The sequence below is a fragment of the Danio rerio genome, chromosome 1, assembly GCF_049306965.1.
Source record: "Danio rerio strain Tuebingen ecotype United States chromosome 1, GRCz12tu, whole genome shotgun sequence".
In the NCBI taxonomy this organism is placed as follows: domain Eukaryota; kingdom Metazoa; phylum Chordata; class Actinopteri; order Cypriniformes; family Danionidae; genus Danio; species Danio rerio.
Genome location: NC_133176.1, coordinates 11,175,099 through 11,191,758, shown reverse-complemented (window position 1 = coordinate 11,191,758; position 16,660 = coordinate 11,175,099). Strand labels below are relative to the sequence as shown.

Here is a 16,660-nt window from a genome sequence, read left to right as displayed (position 1 = left end):
CAAATAACTTAACAAAGTCATCTGGAATGGCAAAGAAAGCGTTCTTGCAGGACTCCCAGAGTTCATCAAGATTCTTTGGATTCATCTTCAATACCTCCTCCATCAACTTACCCCAGACATGCTCAATAAGGTTCATGTCTGGTGACTTGGCTGGTCAATCCTGGAGCACCTTGAAGTACTTTGCTTTCAGGAACTTTGATGTGGAGGCTGAAGTATGAGAAGGAGCGCTATTTTGCTGAAGAATTTGCCCTCTCTTGTGGTTTGTAGTGTTATGTGCAGCACAAATGTCTTGATACCTCAAGCTGTTGATGTTGCCATCCACTCTGCAGATCTATCGCACTCCCCATACTGAATGTAACCCCAAACCATGACTTTTCCTTCACCAAACTTGACTGATTTCTTTGAGAATCTTGGGTCTATGAAGGTTCCAACAAGTCATCTGCAGTATTTGTGATGATTGGGATGCAGTTCAAAATATGATTCCTCAGAAAAATCTACCTCTGACACTTTTCCAAATTATCAACTAGAAGTCAAGTTATTATTTGTTGCTCTTACAACTGGGAGCGACGACAAGACTTTTGTCAGGTAGTGTATATTAGTGACCCATGTCTTGTAGATATACGTAGATATCTTTATCGATGAATGTCAATTTAGAAAGTAGACCAGAAATTTTAAATGAGGTAAAATGAGGAAAAATGCTAATTCTGTTGAGATTAATATTAAGCAAAGTTAACTACTCTCCTTGCGACAGGGAATTTCAACAGTCCCTGCAAGTTTCATGCAGCCTCATAATGTTCATGACATAGTAATTGTAAAAGTAGGGATGTCAATGAGAGGCACATACAGCACTTTTTAATTGCAGCTTATTTTAAAGCTAATTGTATTAAGAGTTTACTGTGTAATTTTTTTCCTGCTCGATCTATGGGAAATGAACAAAATGATAATGATTTTAAAAGGCTCCCAGGGATGCAAAAAATAACATATGTAATTAAAAGTGATACTGATGATTGGTTAAAGGAACGGGCAACTGAACAAAGAGCTGTCTTTTCTACTGTGCAGGAGAATATCAACGCTGTTGTGTGACTGAAAGTTTTTGCAATTTAACCACACTCTTCTAGTGTGCAATTACAGTAGCCGGTAGCAGAACATTTATCTCTCTTCCCTGTAGAACTTTTATTGTTCGTAATCAAATTTTCATGAAGCCTCGTGAGAGAATTGAAACTGCTGTTAAGGTCTCTTTCGTACATTTAGAAGCCTTATATTGAAGCTATAAGACACAGTTGGAGTTTTTGGGGGGTTTTGATTCATCAATTTAGCATTTTTCTTTCATTAAATATTGAAAACATGGGATTGATTCTGTTTTATTTACTTGTCCATTAATTGATCATTAATGCATTCGTCGCTTGTTCTATTTCTTCCACTCGCTCAACGACTTCGTCCACTGCATTCTTTATTTTAGAAAGAGAACTTGAAATACTGCATTTCTTGTCCATATTGGTGCTAAGAATATTGACACAAGCATGAGATTATCATTGGTAACTGATAAAGTGGTGCAGCCATTAGCGTCCATCCCTTCCCTTGCTTTCATTACACTTGTTTTTTCCTCATCAGCTCCTCTGTCTCCTTTTTAACTTGGTTCACCTTTGTCATTGTTCAACGTACTGAGCTGCAGTAGTATTTTCACATATAAATTGATCTAAGTGAAAATATTTGGTTGGTCAGATGGAGCTAAAGAAAGTGCGTCTATTCCATTTCACTCCACCGGTCCCCAACTAAACGAAAGGTTTGAGTCACAAGGTGACCTTCTGGTCCCTTTAAAGCAAGTCATTTCACTCGACGGCCATCATTCTGGCAGTATGCTTGATCATTCTGTTTGAATGGGGAAACATCAAATTCTCCAAAAATGTTTGCCAAATGTACGATTAAATTTCATAATTGGCAACATCAATAAAATTGTACATCGTCTCATAAGTTTTGTTTTCTAAATGTTTGAATCGCACAAAAGCTGCATTTTTCTGGTTGCTAAGTCTAAAGTGCATGCACGAGGTTCTGTACAACACCAACATCTTTTATGGCTGTTTTATGGCATCTTTTATGGCCTCTAAATAATGATCGCCCGATCGCACTGGTCTTCTAAAGTAATTCCCAATTTGGTTTTGATGGCAATCTCCCCCAAAATGAAGTGACCTCTTTGTTTGGAAAAAAAAAAAAAATGTTATTTTATCTTTTAAGGTAAATTACTGTTAATTTACTGAAATTTACCATAAAATAACAGACAATAAGTTACAAAAAGTTACCGTAATATAACAGACGTTAAATTACTGAAATTTACCATAAAATAACAGACAATAAATTACAAAAAGTTACCGTAAAATAACACATTAAATTACTGAAATTTCCTGTAAAATAACAGACGTTAAGTTACACGATTTTACCAGAAATTTAAATGTAAGGAAGTTTCTGTAATTTAACGTTGTTGTTTTATGGTAGATTTCTGTAACTTAAAAGCTGTTATTACATCATTACATTATTTATGTAAAATAATGGATTTTTTTTTTTTTTTTACAGTGTATGCTATTGACTGAATAGTGTACCCAGCGTTCATTTCATACAAATTACAAAGCCAGAGAACATTTGTTAAATGTAATTGGTTCGTTTAAAAGTAGATATCAAGCTTAATGTGGATATATTTCTCATGATTTAATGCATTTACCAACCCTAGAGGATTCATAAAAACTGCAGAAACTGTCATAAAAACACACGTCTGGTTCAAGGCCGTCCCCGGAGAATCATCAGTGGGTAGCAAGCAATGATTGGCTCATGTACCAGATGGCGGAGCTTCATTCGCCATATTGACTGTTACACTTTTGCCTATTCAAAACTATACAAGTGACATGTCATGTGTATTCTATAGTTTTTGATTTGAGTGAACCATTAGTGTTTACAATGTGATTTGCTTAATTATTTGTAAATATTTTGCCATTTTTGGGATGCATTATATTTTTGCCCCTTTCATATTTTGCCTAAAATAGCATTCTTGCCTGTTTGTATCAAATGTGCAGTTCATTCACACACACACACACACACACACACACACAAAACGGTGATGATTAAATCAAATTATTAACCCTCTTATTTTATCAGAAGATTATCAGTGAATAGCAAATATAAATAAGATATAGTACAGAAATGGGTAACTATAGCAAAATACTGGTGTATTTTATTTGTGGATTACTTGAATGTTCTTCAGTTATGACTAAATCCAATGTACGTCTGTTTTAGACCTGCGTAAGCAAATGGAAAGTGCAGAACTGAAGAACCAGCGCTTGAAGGAGGTGTTTCAGAAGAAGATTCAAGAGTTTCGTACTGCATGCTACGTCCTGACTGGGTACCAGATCGACATCACTGTGGAGAACCAGTACCGGCTCACTTCCGTCTACGCCGAGCATATGGAGGATTCATTACTGTTTAAGGTAAATTCACATACAAATGTGTGTAGAGTTCCCACACTTCTTGAAAGTACTTGAATTTCAGTCTTATGGGTTCAAGGGCTGGAAGGTTCTTAAAACAAACGCAGGTCCTTGAAAGTGCTTGAATTAAATTTAAAATGAAATTAGTTTGTGGTGTTATTTTAACAGTTGTACTGTATTTCTGTCAAAAAGCAGAACGAAAAAATTAGAAATTCCTAAATGTGAAGTATGTGATTGTCATAAACATTTTAGGTTGTGCTGGTTGAAAGTCTCTTCACATTCCAATAGTAATGGGGAAAGTAAATGATCGAAATGTGTTTATATGTATTTTTATATTCTGGATAAGGCATTAAACAAAAAAGCTGCATCCAATTAAATATTGTCAGACCAACAAATAACTATCTTAAACTGTCTGTCAACAAATTTAAATTTGAACTTCTCTTTAAATTTAAATTTGAACTTCAGACAGATACGTCACACGTGCGTTTACATGAAGCGTGGATTTATAGATCAGAGACGTCAGGCAAATTCTGCATCAACCTGAACTTCTTTCTATATTCTTTCACCAACGTGGCCTTGTATCCATGAAAAGAAAGATTGTTTTTAAAAGAGCTTCTGCAGAAATGTAGAGTCAATTTTTTTCTAAACCCTGAATCAATATCAGAACTACTTTTGCACGCTGGAAGGGAAATGACCATATGCAGTTTAAAACAACAATCTGAAGGATGACACACACCATGGCTGAAGTATTTCTTTCAGACAGGTATGTTTTAAATCCGTTTTAGCCACGCAAAGCTTATGTAGATTGTGTTCTTGTTTATGAATGGGTTTATATGCATGGAAGTGTTGTTCAGCCACTGAAAACGTCCTGCAAAAGATTGGCTTTCAAGTTCATGGAGTACCTTTTACAGCATCGATAATATAGTCAGTTAAATAGACCTGAGCATTCATTTAGTTGTTCAAGCGTAAAAGGAGATGAAAACAAGTGATGTACGAGGATCAGCGAGCACAATTGAAAATTAATAGTCACTCATTGTCTTGGTAAAGTCTAATGTAAAAGGATGACAGGACATTTCTTTTTTAGCAGTCCTGTTTTCTGATATGATTTTTATTAAGTTTAATAACAAAACATCAGTATATGTGCTCTTCTACCTAACCAGCTTTATTGTGGTGAAATTTGATTTATAATCACACATTCATTTTTTTTTTGAACAGTGACAGCCTGTGACACAGTTTTGGGGAAATATAATTCCAGTACCTGCTGACCTGTCAACAACTATGCTTAATAAAGTGCGTGTCTCCATAGAGTTTTCCAACTGGTGAATGACATGATCTAGTGTTATATATCTAATCAGTGTGTGTTTATGATTTAAGAGGCGTGCCTTTGGACAGCAGGGGAGAGATGTAAAATTTCTAGGCTATTATGCTAATGCTAGCATTCTGGCAGATCCCCTACTGCACTTTTAATTTAAAAATATTAAATTGAAATCTTGTACAAGAACAATGGCAAACATTTATTTCAGAAACTGCATTTGTATATTACTTGTACTGAACTCAGTTAATTTTATTAATGTTCTTTGAACATTCTTTAAAAAAAAAAAATTTGTCAAAATTATACATTCAAAACATCTCTTAGGCTCCATCGGAAGTCACATACTTCTGTACGGTATAGTACGCTAAAAACCCTATGCGAGCAGAGTAGTATGGATGAATTCATAGTATTCAAAAAACAAGACAACGCTATTTATATAGCAATTCAAAGTGCTTTACATAAACAGGAATAAAAAGAGACAAGTATAATAAAAATAATAATAATATAAAAACAATTAAAATGTGTTAAAACAGGTTATAAATGAATTAAAAAGAAAAGAAGGACATAATAGTAAGTGTTGCCAGATTGAGGAAAAAATTACATTGGTGGGTAGAGAAAATTTGGCTGGTTTTGAACCCCCCCTTCACCCTCCCACACTTATAAACCGGTTATGATCTTCCCTAGCGATGCCATCCTTCTCTCTCACCCGGATGACCTACTACTTCCGGTGAGATTCTGAAGTGTACATCCATCCTATGGCGCCATGCGAGAAAATTCATGAATGAGATTGAATCGAAGCAACTGACAAAATGGCTGGTGTAGTACGTCAGATTACCATTCATACTACTCGCATTCATACTATATAGAACATACTTTTCTAGTGGTCGAGTAGCACATTTAAATTCAAATCTACTGAGTAGTAGGTGATTTTGCACTTACATTTTTTATGTCAATTTTAAGTTTAAGTGAAATGTTAAGCAAGGACTTTCAAGGCGCTATATTTGTTTGGGGTGTGAGCTACAAACATACTTGATTTAAAATGTATGCTGTTTTAAAAAGTCCTTGAAAGCTCTTGAATCTGCAGTTATTAAGGGGGTAGTTACCCTGTGTGTGTTTTACATACAGTATTTACACACATTTTCAAAATTCATATGATTGTGTGTCTACTTGCAATCATATTTATTTACAAGTAGAAGGTTTGTAAAGAAACTTTTCAATAGCACACAGAAGGACATTTTAGGACTCTAGTTGATCTTGGTTATAGTTATTGCAGTTAGACAGAATGTGTTGATTTATTTATTTATTTATTTTTTAACGACCACTTGATTGTTTTAGGATTCTGTCTAAGCCGAGCAGATGTTATAGATAAAACATTCCAGCAATCAAAGGCTTTCTGCCGAGTTTTTGTTCAATTATAAAACAATGACATTAACATCAATGGGATTTTGAATGACTTTGAAGCACTGCCTTGGCAAAACTATAGGGGTTTTCACAAAAGAAAGCTGTGTCGGTTAGAAGAGCCTGAAGCCTCGTGCCGCAGTTGGTGGTTTGTTGTTCGACTCAATTCGAAGTTGTGTGAAAATCGGAAAAGGAACTTTAAAGCCAAGGCTGAGGTCAGGCATCTGAAGAAGTGCTTTTTAACCTTGTGTGAACCAGCTCAGCAGCTTCTCCAGCCTCAGGTGCATCTGACTCTCATTCTCTTCAGTCACTGAGTGCATTTGCTGAGCTGGGTGTAGATGATGGCGTTTCTGCAGTATAGGAAATTGCCATTTTTATCTTAACAGCAGGACATACAGAGAAAAACAGTGACTTTGAATAACTCTTAATCAAGGAAATTACTGTCACTACACTTCTGGCATCGAGTATGGTAGTGTGTTGAGAGGGTCAGCCGCTGAGATGCGACTTCACTGTATGCTTTCTGTTGATTGAGTCGGATTGAAGAGTTGTTGAACTTTTATGGATGAGTTCAGTTTACATAACACTTGCAGACTGATTGATGGCAGTATAGGAGAGGAAATCAAATAAATGGTTTGATAATGGTTTGAAATGCACCCATGTGCACTTACTTTACTTTATATTGCCCTTTTTTATTGACGTGTATATACAAATGGCTTTTTTATTTGTGTTTTATGTTTGACTATTTGCTTCAATCTTGTTGTAATGTTTGTTTCAGAATTGTAGACAGCAGTATTTTTATGGTACCTTTCTATTTAGAGAGGCGGCTTACAGTAAGGTTTAGTTACACTGAAAAAATATCTTTTCCATATTTTATGATTGATGTTTTTATTCTTTTATTTCCCACAGTTTATTTATGCTTTTGAATTCGTTATGGGGCTTTGATCTTTCTTCCAACATCTTGAAAAGTTTGAAAAAGTGGCTTTTATTGAAAATTTTTATAGTTTGAAGTAATATATTGTCTGGGTTGGTGTTGTATATTATGGTACAAAAGCCTTGTAATAAACGGGCAGTGCATTTTCTGTTATTTAACAGGCAAATTTCTCTATACATTAATTCTTATCCATTATATAATTTCAACCTACTTAAATGTCAAAAAAGTTACTTTGTCGACTTTTGGTGTTGAAGATTCAACAGTTTAACAGAGCAGAGATCAAGCTCTCATAATGCAATTCAACACCATAATTAAATGGAAATCACTTGTAAATCACAAAATATGGAAACTTTACATGAGGATATTTGTACAGTGTAGTTAACAGTATTTACAGCTTTTGTCACTACTATGTTTATAACATTTTTCCTTTTTTTATTGCATGATTCAATATAGTAACACAATGCTCAATTGGTATTAATGAGCCCAAAGTGTGCCGAGAAAATATACAGCAAAAAATACTCCACCACCACCAGCCTGAACCGTTGATACAAGGCAGGATAGATTCACATTTTGACCCTACCATCCGAATGTCGCAGAAGAAATCGAGACTTACCAGACCAGGGAACATTTTTCCAATCTTCTATTGTCCAATTTTGGTGAGCCTGTGCGAATTGTAGCCTCAGTTTGTCACCAACTTTTTTTCGTTCAAAGTCACTTAAATCGCCTTTATTCCCCATTCTGAGGTTTGGTTTTATTCTGCAGCAGAGCACGTCTTGATCATGTGTGCACGCTTAAATGCATCGAGTTGCTGCCAAGTGATTGGCTGATTAAAAATTTGCATTAACCAGCAGTTGGACAGGTGTACCTAATAAAGTGGCCAGTGCGTTTTTAAACCTAAAACATAAATATAAACATATAAAACCTGTTATAAATGGCTGTAAAAAGGGGGAACTTTGTGTGTGTGTGTGTGTGTGCGCGTGCATCCATGCGTGTGTGTGTTGTGAAGCTGAAAGTTTGCTGTTGCAGATGGACCACGAAAAATGGCAAACAACTGGTTGTAAAAACAAAGAAACAAGCTAAATGTGAAAAGTCTATTAAAAAACAGGGGTAGCCTGTAATAAAACCCAAAGCAATTTTGGCTTAGCTTTTCAGGTGTTTGAACCTATTTATTTTTTACAATATTACTGAGACCCATTAAGCTCTTTAACTGTATTGTGAGTTGTGTATATAGTGTGTTATATTTAGATCATTTATTATCAGTTATCAGTTCTCGCTGTCTGAATACTCAGTAAACAATTCTTTTAGTCTAAACTAAAGTTTTCTCTTTCCCATCCTTATATACACTGAAAATCACCACATTTTACTGGAGAAAAGTTCGTTTTCTATATTAAACCATCCATTCGGTTTTAATTTGCTGTCTGTGGTGCGCAAAAGTTTCGCTTTACTTCATATAGATTGCACATTATTGTGCATCCACGTGATTTAGGGTGGTAATCATCCTTTTTAATGCAAATGAGAAGACATTTGTTTTTATTTTGGACAGGTCTGTATATGATAAACCAAGTGTTATTAATGCAATATATCTGATGCACAATGCATATTCAGTGCAAAGCTGCGTTCTCTTATAATGGTATACCTCCAAATGTAATTTATCTTTCTTAATTAATGCTCATCCTTTGTGGGTTGGAGAAATGTTCGGTAATCCCTTATGGACACACACATGCACACACAGCGCAATAATTGGATTTAAGTTTTTGTTATTTGATCGGTACTTTCCTCGGGCTGTTTAATTAGAGCTGCAGTGAAGCTTCAGTGCGTCTGCATTCAGCTGTTATTACTGCTGTGTGTGAGTGCTGGCGCTGTTGCGTGTTGCTAGGTGTGTTGTGTTAATTTAATGATACTCACATTCATTTGTGTGCCAAGGAAGTCATTTGCTGTATTTCCTTATGATACTTTTATAAATCCATTTGAAATACGGTGGAGTTGATGATCTAATATGGGGCTGCATGATACTGGGGCAATATTGTTGTTGAGTTGTTACAATAACAATATTTCTTACGATATATCTAACTTGACAAAATATCAACCATTTATAAAAAAAAAAATTATGTCATTATTAATACTAAAATAAACGTGTAATATGTTTTTCTGAGCTAATTAATAATAAAAAAAAAAACTGTCTAATGTGCAAACATTTAGACTTTAAAACACCATAAATGACTGAAAAACTTTGTAGCTGTTGTCAGGGATGGGCAGAAATACATTGAAATGTATTTTAAAATAATATACCAAATACCCTATGCTTAAGTGTATCAAAATAAACTAAAAAATACAGCAGCCACAACATGTATCAAAATAGAATGCTGTATTTTTGTATTTTAAAAATACTACAAAATACTTTTCAAAAGAGCATGACATTTCTTTTCAAACCTTCTATCAATAGGGTATATGCATAAGCATGCAGAAGGACTTTTAATTTGTCAGTATTCTGGGTCAAACACTTCTGGTGAACTGTATTACAAAATCGGCGCGTTTAAGGTATTTTTACTTTTAAAAATCAACGATCTTCACTGCCTAAATAATATACTCTAAAGTAGGTCGCAAACTTCACCATTAAATTGACTTAGTGAAGTAAACAACGTGTGATAGCAATCACTTTTAGCTTTTCTGCCACCTTGTACACCTACATTAAAAAATATTACGTGTTCTCTATGACTTTTTATATATATTTTGAATTAATTTTATATAGTGAACCCTGCCTTGAAGATGATCTCCTACCTTTTAAAGCATTTAATGTAGATATCATAGTACTAAATCTGTAGATTGTGCTTTTTTTACCCATTCGGTGGCCAGTAAAATTGCCAGAGTCTCTGTACAATGATTATTCAACCTCTTAATTGTAGGTAGTCATTTAAAAGATTGTGTGTTCTTTATGACTTTTTGTATAAGTTTCCTACAGTAAGCCCTGCATTGAAGATCTCTTACCAGTTAAACCATTTAATACAGATAACATATTACTATATCTGTTGATTGTGTTTTCACCCATTTTTTGGCTAGTAAAATTGCCATAATCTCTTTACAATGGTTATTCAACCTATTAACAGTTAGAAAAAGTAATAAATAAAGACTTCAATTAAATGTTTCTGTTTTAAACGCATCTGAATTTTTCATAATTGTAGTTTTTTTCACAATTAAACTCTCCAATACTAAATGTTACATTTAAAATAAACGTTTTTAAACAAGTTTTTGGTTCTCTGTTTTTTTGCAAATAATCTCTTCATATTCCTTCCGTGCTTCTGCTGTATAAGCTCTCAGGGGTTTTTGATTATCAAATATTTGTTTCTTATATGTTGCCACTTTGTCATCTTTAGGCATACATCTTTCCTCTTCATTAACTATACAGAGCACCTGCTGACTAATTACTACTATTAGTTGTACCGTATGTTTCTCATAAGATTTTTTCAGTTTTTCTTTAAGTGGAAGAGTTAATATTATCCAAAGCACCAAACAGTGGTTGGATATTTATGACATCCCTACGTAGACATCTTACAAAGTGTTTTACAGTTTTTAAAAAATACAATTATAAAAGACACTAAAGTATTTTGACAAAATATTAAAGGTCCCATAAAATAAAACAACAAACCCTTAGATATAGTTTCAGTCTGTTAGTTTTAAGGACATCTATAAGTTACTGTGCTCCAAAACAGTAAAAAAAAAAAAAAACATGTTTAGGAGATATAGAACTGTCATAAACATGTAAAGCCTGCAGTTTGTCACGCCCATCTAAATTGATGAGATACATTTTTTAAAAAGTCGCCTCATATTTCAGTTTCTAATAAAATCTTGAACAACCAAATACTCTGTAATATCTGCCATGGCCCGCCTCCTTCAAGACACTTCTCATTTGCTTTTTTTAATTTGTTGCGCTTGAGCTCAACCACTCTCACTGGCAGAGCTTTGATTAAAAACAAAACACTATTGGCTACTTTTTAAGAAGGGGAGGGGCTACTCTGTTCCACCCTCTTTTCATTTTTTAGTTCACAATTCAAAGCACTGCACAGGACCTTTAGGCCATTTATCAACTCTATCAAATACAAATACTGAAATGCAAAAATGCGTACATGCATCATAAATACTGCCCATCCCTAGCTATTGTTATTTTCCCCTCTTGTCTCCTGGCATTAATGTTAAATAATTTTACCCAACAGCACCTGCTGGAAAAGATGTGAATAAAGATAGTAAAGGCCCCACATTGATCATATTTAGATAAACAACCTATATGGCACACAAATGCTTGCCTCATTAAATTAATTTACTTTATTTCACTTCCCTGCAATATAGATTTTGCATATACTATTATCACAATAGCGATAATTTTTCTGATATATTATGCAGCCCTAATCTAATTTCATCTGACTTTTTATTGAGCCCCAGTGTCTCCAAAATAATATACAGTATTTAGGCAAGTGAAGGCCGCCCTGAAAAAGGCACTAGCATTTATATGTAAGTGTCAGTCAGAAAGTTTCTGAAGGGAATTGAAGTGTCTGCATCTGAGTGCAAATTGACTCTCCTGAAACACTCCAGTAGTTTGTTCTGTGTGCATGTGTTTTGAACCATGTACTTGAGTATTGAATACACTGAAAAGTGAAAAGATATCCAGAGTGATGGATATGTTTTTAAGATTAGTGGATCTTTTCTTGTAGTAGAAACTAGCTTGAGACGTTTAAGTACATTTGTTAAAGGTGAAGTGTTATTTAGATGTTAAATTACTTTAACAGACCCTAAAGTTTATTGTCAAGAGGTAACTATTAAATAAGTTTGTGCTTGATTATTTCATTTTCAATCTTTTTTTTGCTGGAGATATGCAAACTAGCTGTGTTTGCTTGTTAATGAAATCACTTTCAGTTACAACCAATAGAGGATAAACCTTTTTATATAGTATGTGTTGAAGTAATTTTTTCAGTCAAGAAAACCTGGAGAGCCTTGAGGATGTCTTAGTGAAATTCACAAATTGCTGAAATTTGATCTCAATGAATTGTATGTGAACTGCATTCATAAAAGACGGCTCATTATTCTCTCTTTCTCTGAATAGAATCACTATTGATTTGATTTAAAGAACGGGCACTTGAAGACAAAGGAGTCAAATCCCTTACTCTTCCGCAAGTGTTTTTTCACCCCAGCATTGGACAAGTGCACTAGAGCAATGTCGTAGTTATGTTATGATTTGTTCCCCAAAGAATCAAAGGACTGCTTTGAAATTCTTCTCCATTTCTATGTGTGAGAGAGAGGAAAGATAATGAGACAGACACGCAGACATTTTCCACCCCTTATTTGACAAAATGATTCATTGTCCTGAAGATTCTCTTGGGGAATCTGTCAAAGTCATTGAAAAGCTTCCTTGTTTTGACTTTGCGTTGCTTTCAGCTCTTCTGAAACTTGACAACACATTTACATCAGTTCCAAAATGTTAAAAAGCAAAACATTTGTGCAGTGTTAAATGGGAGATTAGATATTTGGCTTTTTAACATCATAAGTAGTCAATCCTTTAACTGTCACTTACTAACATTAGATCAAGGCTGCAACACTTCAGCGCATTCAATCTCAATTAATCCTCACCAGGGCTTTTAAGTCTGCTGCCAGAGCAGTTTTCTAATCTGAAACCATTATGTGTTTTCAGAAAAGTGGATCCAGACTGGAGTCGTTGCTGTAGATTGCACTAATTTCATTTAGCAAAAAGTGTTTCTTACAAAACAGCATATGTGACTAGGCTATATTGCACCCGTTGCACAAAATAAGTTTAGTTTTTACATATCTACAACTAAACAGGCTAAGCTGTATTAAAAGAAAACCTTTACTGGGAGTAGCAGACAAATCAAATTTGGATTAGTAGTCTTTACTAAAAATCATTAGTTCACATTAATAATTTTATAGAGGATATGTTTCATAAAATAACTATTAAATTGAACATCATATTTTATTAAAAATGCTTTTATGCATTGATAATTGTTATATTTAAGTAATCATTTATAATTAAAAGTAACACTACAAAAATTTTAACATTTTTAAAGCACAAATAAAGAATCAAACAACACAATTTCAATGCTTTTTTAATTTATTATTAATTTAGATAAAGCTCTGCAAGGAACATTTCTTTGTGGCTTTAGCAAACATTGCTAATTGTATAAAACTTGAGTCAATCCTTAGCCCAACTTGTTGGGTAAAGAGAAAAGTGTTCTTCGTTGACTTGGGGTAGTTCAGATGCAGTGCATAGGCAAGTCCAAATAGAATGCATACAGCTTTCGGCAAGTCTTTAACCACTTAAGGCCCGAGGTGTTTTTTTTTTACATGCATTTTTTTATTTCTCTTTGCTATTTGGGCTTATTGGAACCTAACTTGAATAAAAACCTAAGTATCATATTTTGACATGATTTACTTTTAGAGAAAAATGATGTCCATATATGTAGACTCGTGGTCTGTGTTTACATAAAACACTTTTTGCTAACTATTTTGTAATGCATATTTAACATAGATTTTTTTTTAACATTTTTTGAGTCTCAGTGAGTAAATATATATATATTTTTCCATTTTGGACAGTTAAAAATATTGTTTGGGACATTTCATATGCTGCAAAACAGGATTAGACAACCAATATAGTAACACTTATGAACTTTTTAATAATTTAACTGTGAAAAAACAACGCAACTGTATAATGGACATGAACCAACTTTGGATTGTGGTGAAAGCTCCACAACATTCTCCAACATTCCAACTCTTAGCAAGATAGATCTGAATTAAACGCAGCCTGTGTTGATCAACACATAAAATTCCTGCTTGACGTTCTAAACTCCAAGCAGATCTGCAAGAGGAAATACAGAATATGAATTTTTCTTAACTAAATCACAAAAAGAAACTTCACACAAATTAAAAAGCTCATGTTTTGCACAGCTTTGTTTCATGTCGCTTTAAAAAAAAAAAAAAAGGGCGCTTTAACATTAACCCTGTAACCAACTTTCCTTAACATGATCAGTACACTCATTTTTTCTTCTGATTAGTGCAAATAGTTATTTTGATTCAGTAAAGACAATATCTTAAAGAACAATAAAGAATTAGTAATGATCATTTAAAATGCTTTTTTTAGCACACTGGGTTTACAATGTATTAATCTAATTCAGCATATTTTTATAACAATGTCTTACCATTACATAACCATTGTATTACATTTACATTTAGTCACTTAGCAGACGCGATTAACCAAAGCGACTTACAATTGAGGCAAATGCAGTGATTCAACTAGAAGAGGCAGTCAGAGAAAAATTCTTTATAAAGAGATGAGTATTTGTCAACCCAGGCTCATTTTGATTACATACTCCTATATACAAACTGGAGAGCATCAAATACATCCCAGGAGGTACTTTTTTTGTAGTTTTTGTTTTCGTGAATTCACCAGAGGCGAATGTGTGTGTTTTTTCAGATCTCATATTTTTCTCGCAAGTGCCATTCGCACCTGCTCTTCCACATAAATCCACCAGGGGTCGCTGTCAACTAACTGACTGATCAACTGACCCACTCTCCTCCTTTCCTAAACATAACCAATAGTGTTATCAAAAACACAGATTGACCAGCTGATGGTCCAACAATGATTTTTAATGAGTGAATTGATTTGTTTCTGACATATATTTTTTTTCTTTTTGTATTTTTTAGAAAGCTAGACACTAGAAATGGAAATATTGCTTCCAGATGTTTTAGCATCTCATGCATATTTCTGTCGGTTAATAATCAAGATTGTATGCCATGATTGCTCTGATTTAAAAAAAAAAATTTAATCAGTGTGTTAAAACACAAATAAAGAATCAAACAACACAATTTCAATGCTTTTTTAATTTATTATTAATTTTCATAAAGCTCTGCAAGGAACATTTCTTTGTGGCTTTAGGAAAACATTGCTAATTGTATAAAACTTGAGTCAATCCTAAGCCCAACTTGTTGGGTAAAGAGAAAAGTGTCCTTCGTTGACTTGGGGTAGTTCAGATGCAGTGCATAGGCAAGTCTAAATAGAATGCATACAGCTTTCGGCAAGTCTTTAACCACTTAAGGCCCAAGGTGTTTTTTTACATGCATTTTTTTTATTTCTCTTTGCTATTTGGGCTTATTAGAACCTAACTTGAATAAAAACCCAAGTATCATATTTTGACATGATGTACTTTTAGAGAAAAAACACAGATTGACCAGCTGATGGTCCAACAATGATTTTTAATGAGTGAATTGATTTGTTTCTGACATATATATTTTTTTCTTTTTTATTTTTTAGAAAGCTAGACACTAGAAATGGAAATATTGCTTCCAGATGTTTTAGCATCTCATGCATATTTCTGTCGGTTAATACTCAAGATTGTATGCCATGATTGCTCTGATTTAAAAAAAAATGTAATCAGTGTGTTAAAACTGACAAATTACGGCACATTAGAAAAGACCATAAAATATTATTGGAGTGTTTGTGTGTAAATGGCAACATCTGAATGTCTTATTTTGTGTGCATCTGTGTGCAACTCAAGGTTAACAAATATTGACAGTGAATTATCTTCAGCAGAAGGGTCGCAGGTGGCTTCAACAGGCCTAATTTCACAGGCTGAGACAAAACACACACCCAGACACACACATACACGCAACTAGACTGACTTATTCATTTCATACCAAACTGAAATACTAAAGTAGTATCTGCTAAATTCATGCAATTATTAATTGAAAAATTAAATGCACACTTGGATGTTTTATGTATTCTTATATTTAAGATAGGCCCTATTACTAATTTAAACATTCTTAGTTGAAGTCTTCTTGAAAGTCAGCAGTCAGTGCTGGGATCTGATTCTCTCACGTAATATAATTACAAATCCGCTCTTGTAGTTGTTCATTTCCTGAAGAGGTGATTAGCAATTAGTTTCATTTAGCCAATTTAAAAGTGTTCTCTTAATATATGTAGCTTTCAATGAACGTTCTTAGCTTTGTGAGTGTGATAAACTGTGTCATACTATTTATGCACTTGCAAAAATATTCATCAAATGTTAAAGCATGGGAATTTCCAAACATTATTTAACAGTAGAGAAGAGTGGCTTTTTGCTTGCATTGCTTAATTACTTACTAAATAGTTGTCATTTTGTCAAGGAAATGAAGTAAATTTACCTAACTAAGATGAAAGATAAGATTAAATAATAATAGATAAATAATTTATCTGTTATGCAGCAAGACTTATAAAAATTATGCAGACTCTTTACAAATACATACTTTGCACACTGTCTCACCGCAAAGTGTTACTTTACAAGTGCTTTTTTCATTATTTATCTAGCAAAAGTTTTAATATATTGAGTCCCTTTGCATGTTGTGAATTTCCCCCAAAACATATTGAATTTAATGTATTTCAAGAGCATAATTCTATGAGAAATATCTAAATGCTGCGTGTCCACCGGTTGCTATAACACAAAGTAATCCTACTGTAATGTACTGTAACAAGTTGAAAGTCTTTAGCAGACTTTGTTGACAGTTGCGTGGTATTGT

General features: G+C 33.8%; 1 protein-coding gene across 3 annotated transcripts in view; it reads left to right on the top strand.

Moving 5' to 3' along the window:
* Positions 1 to 16,660, top strand: part of mad1l1 (mitotic arrest deficient 1 like 1) — a 131,900-nt gene that overhangs the window by 84,868 nt on the left and 30,372 nt on the right. For all 3 annotated transcript variants that reach the window (NM_200912.2, XM_073925006.1, XM_073925047.1), the window contains exon 17: positions 3,283 to 3,473. In NM_200912.2, coding sequence (NP_957206.2) covers positions 3,283 to 3,473 — 191 coding nt within the window. The remainder of the gene's footprint in view (positions 1 to 3,282; positions 3,474 to 16,660) is intronic.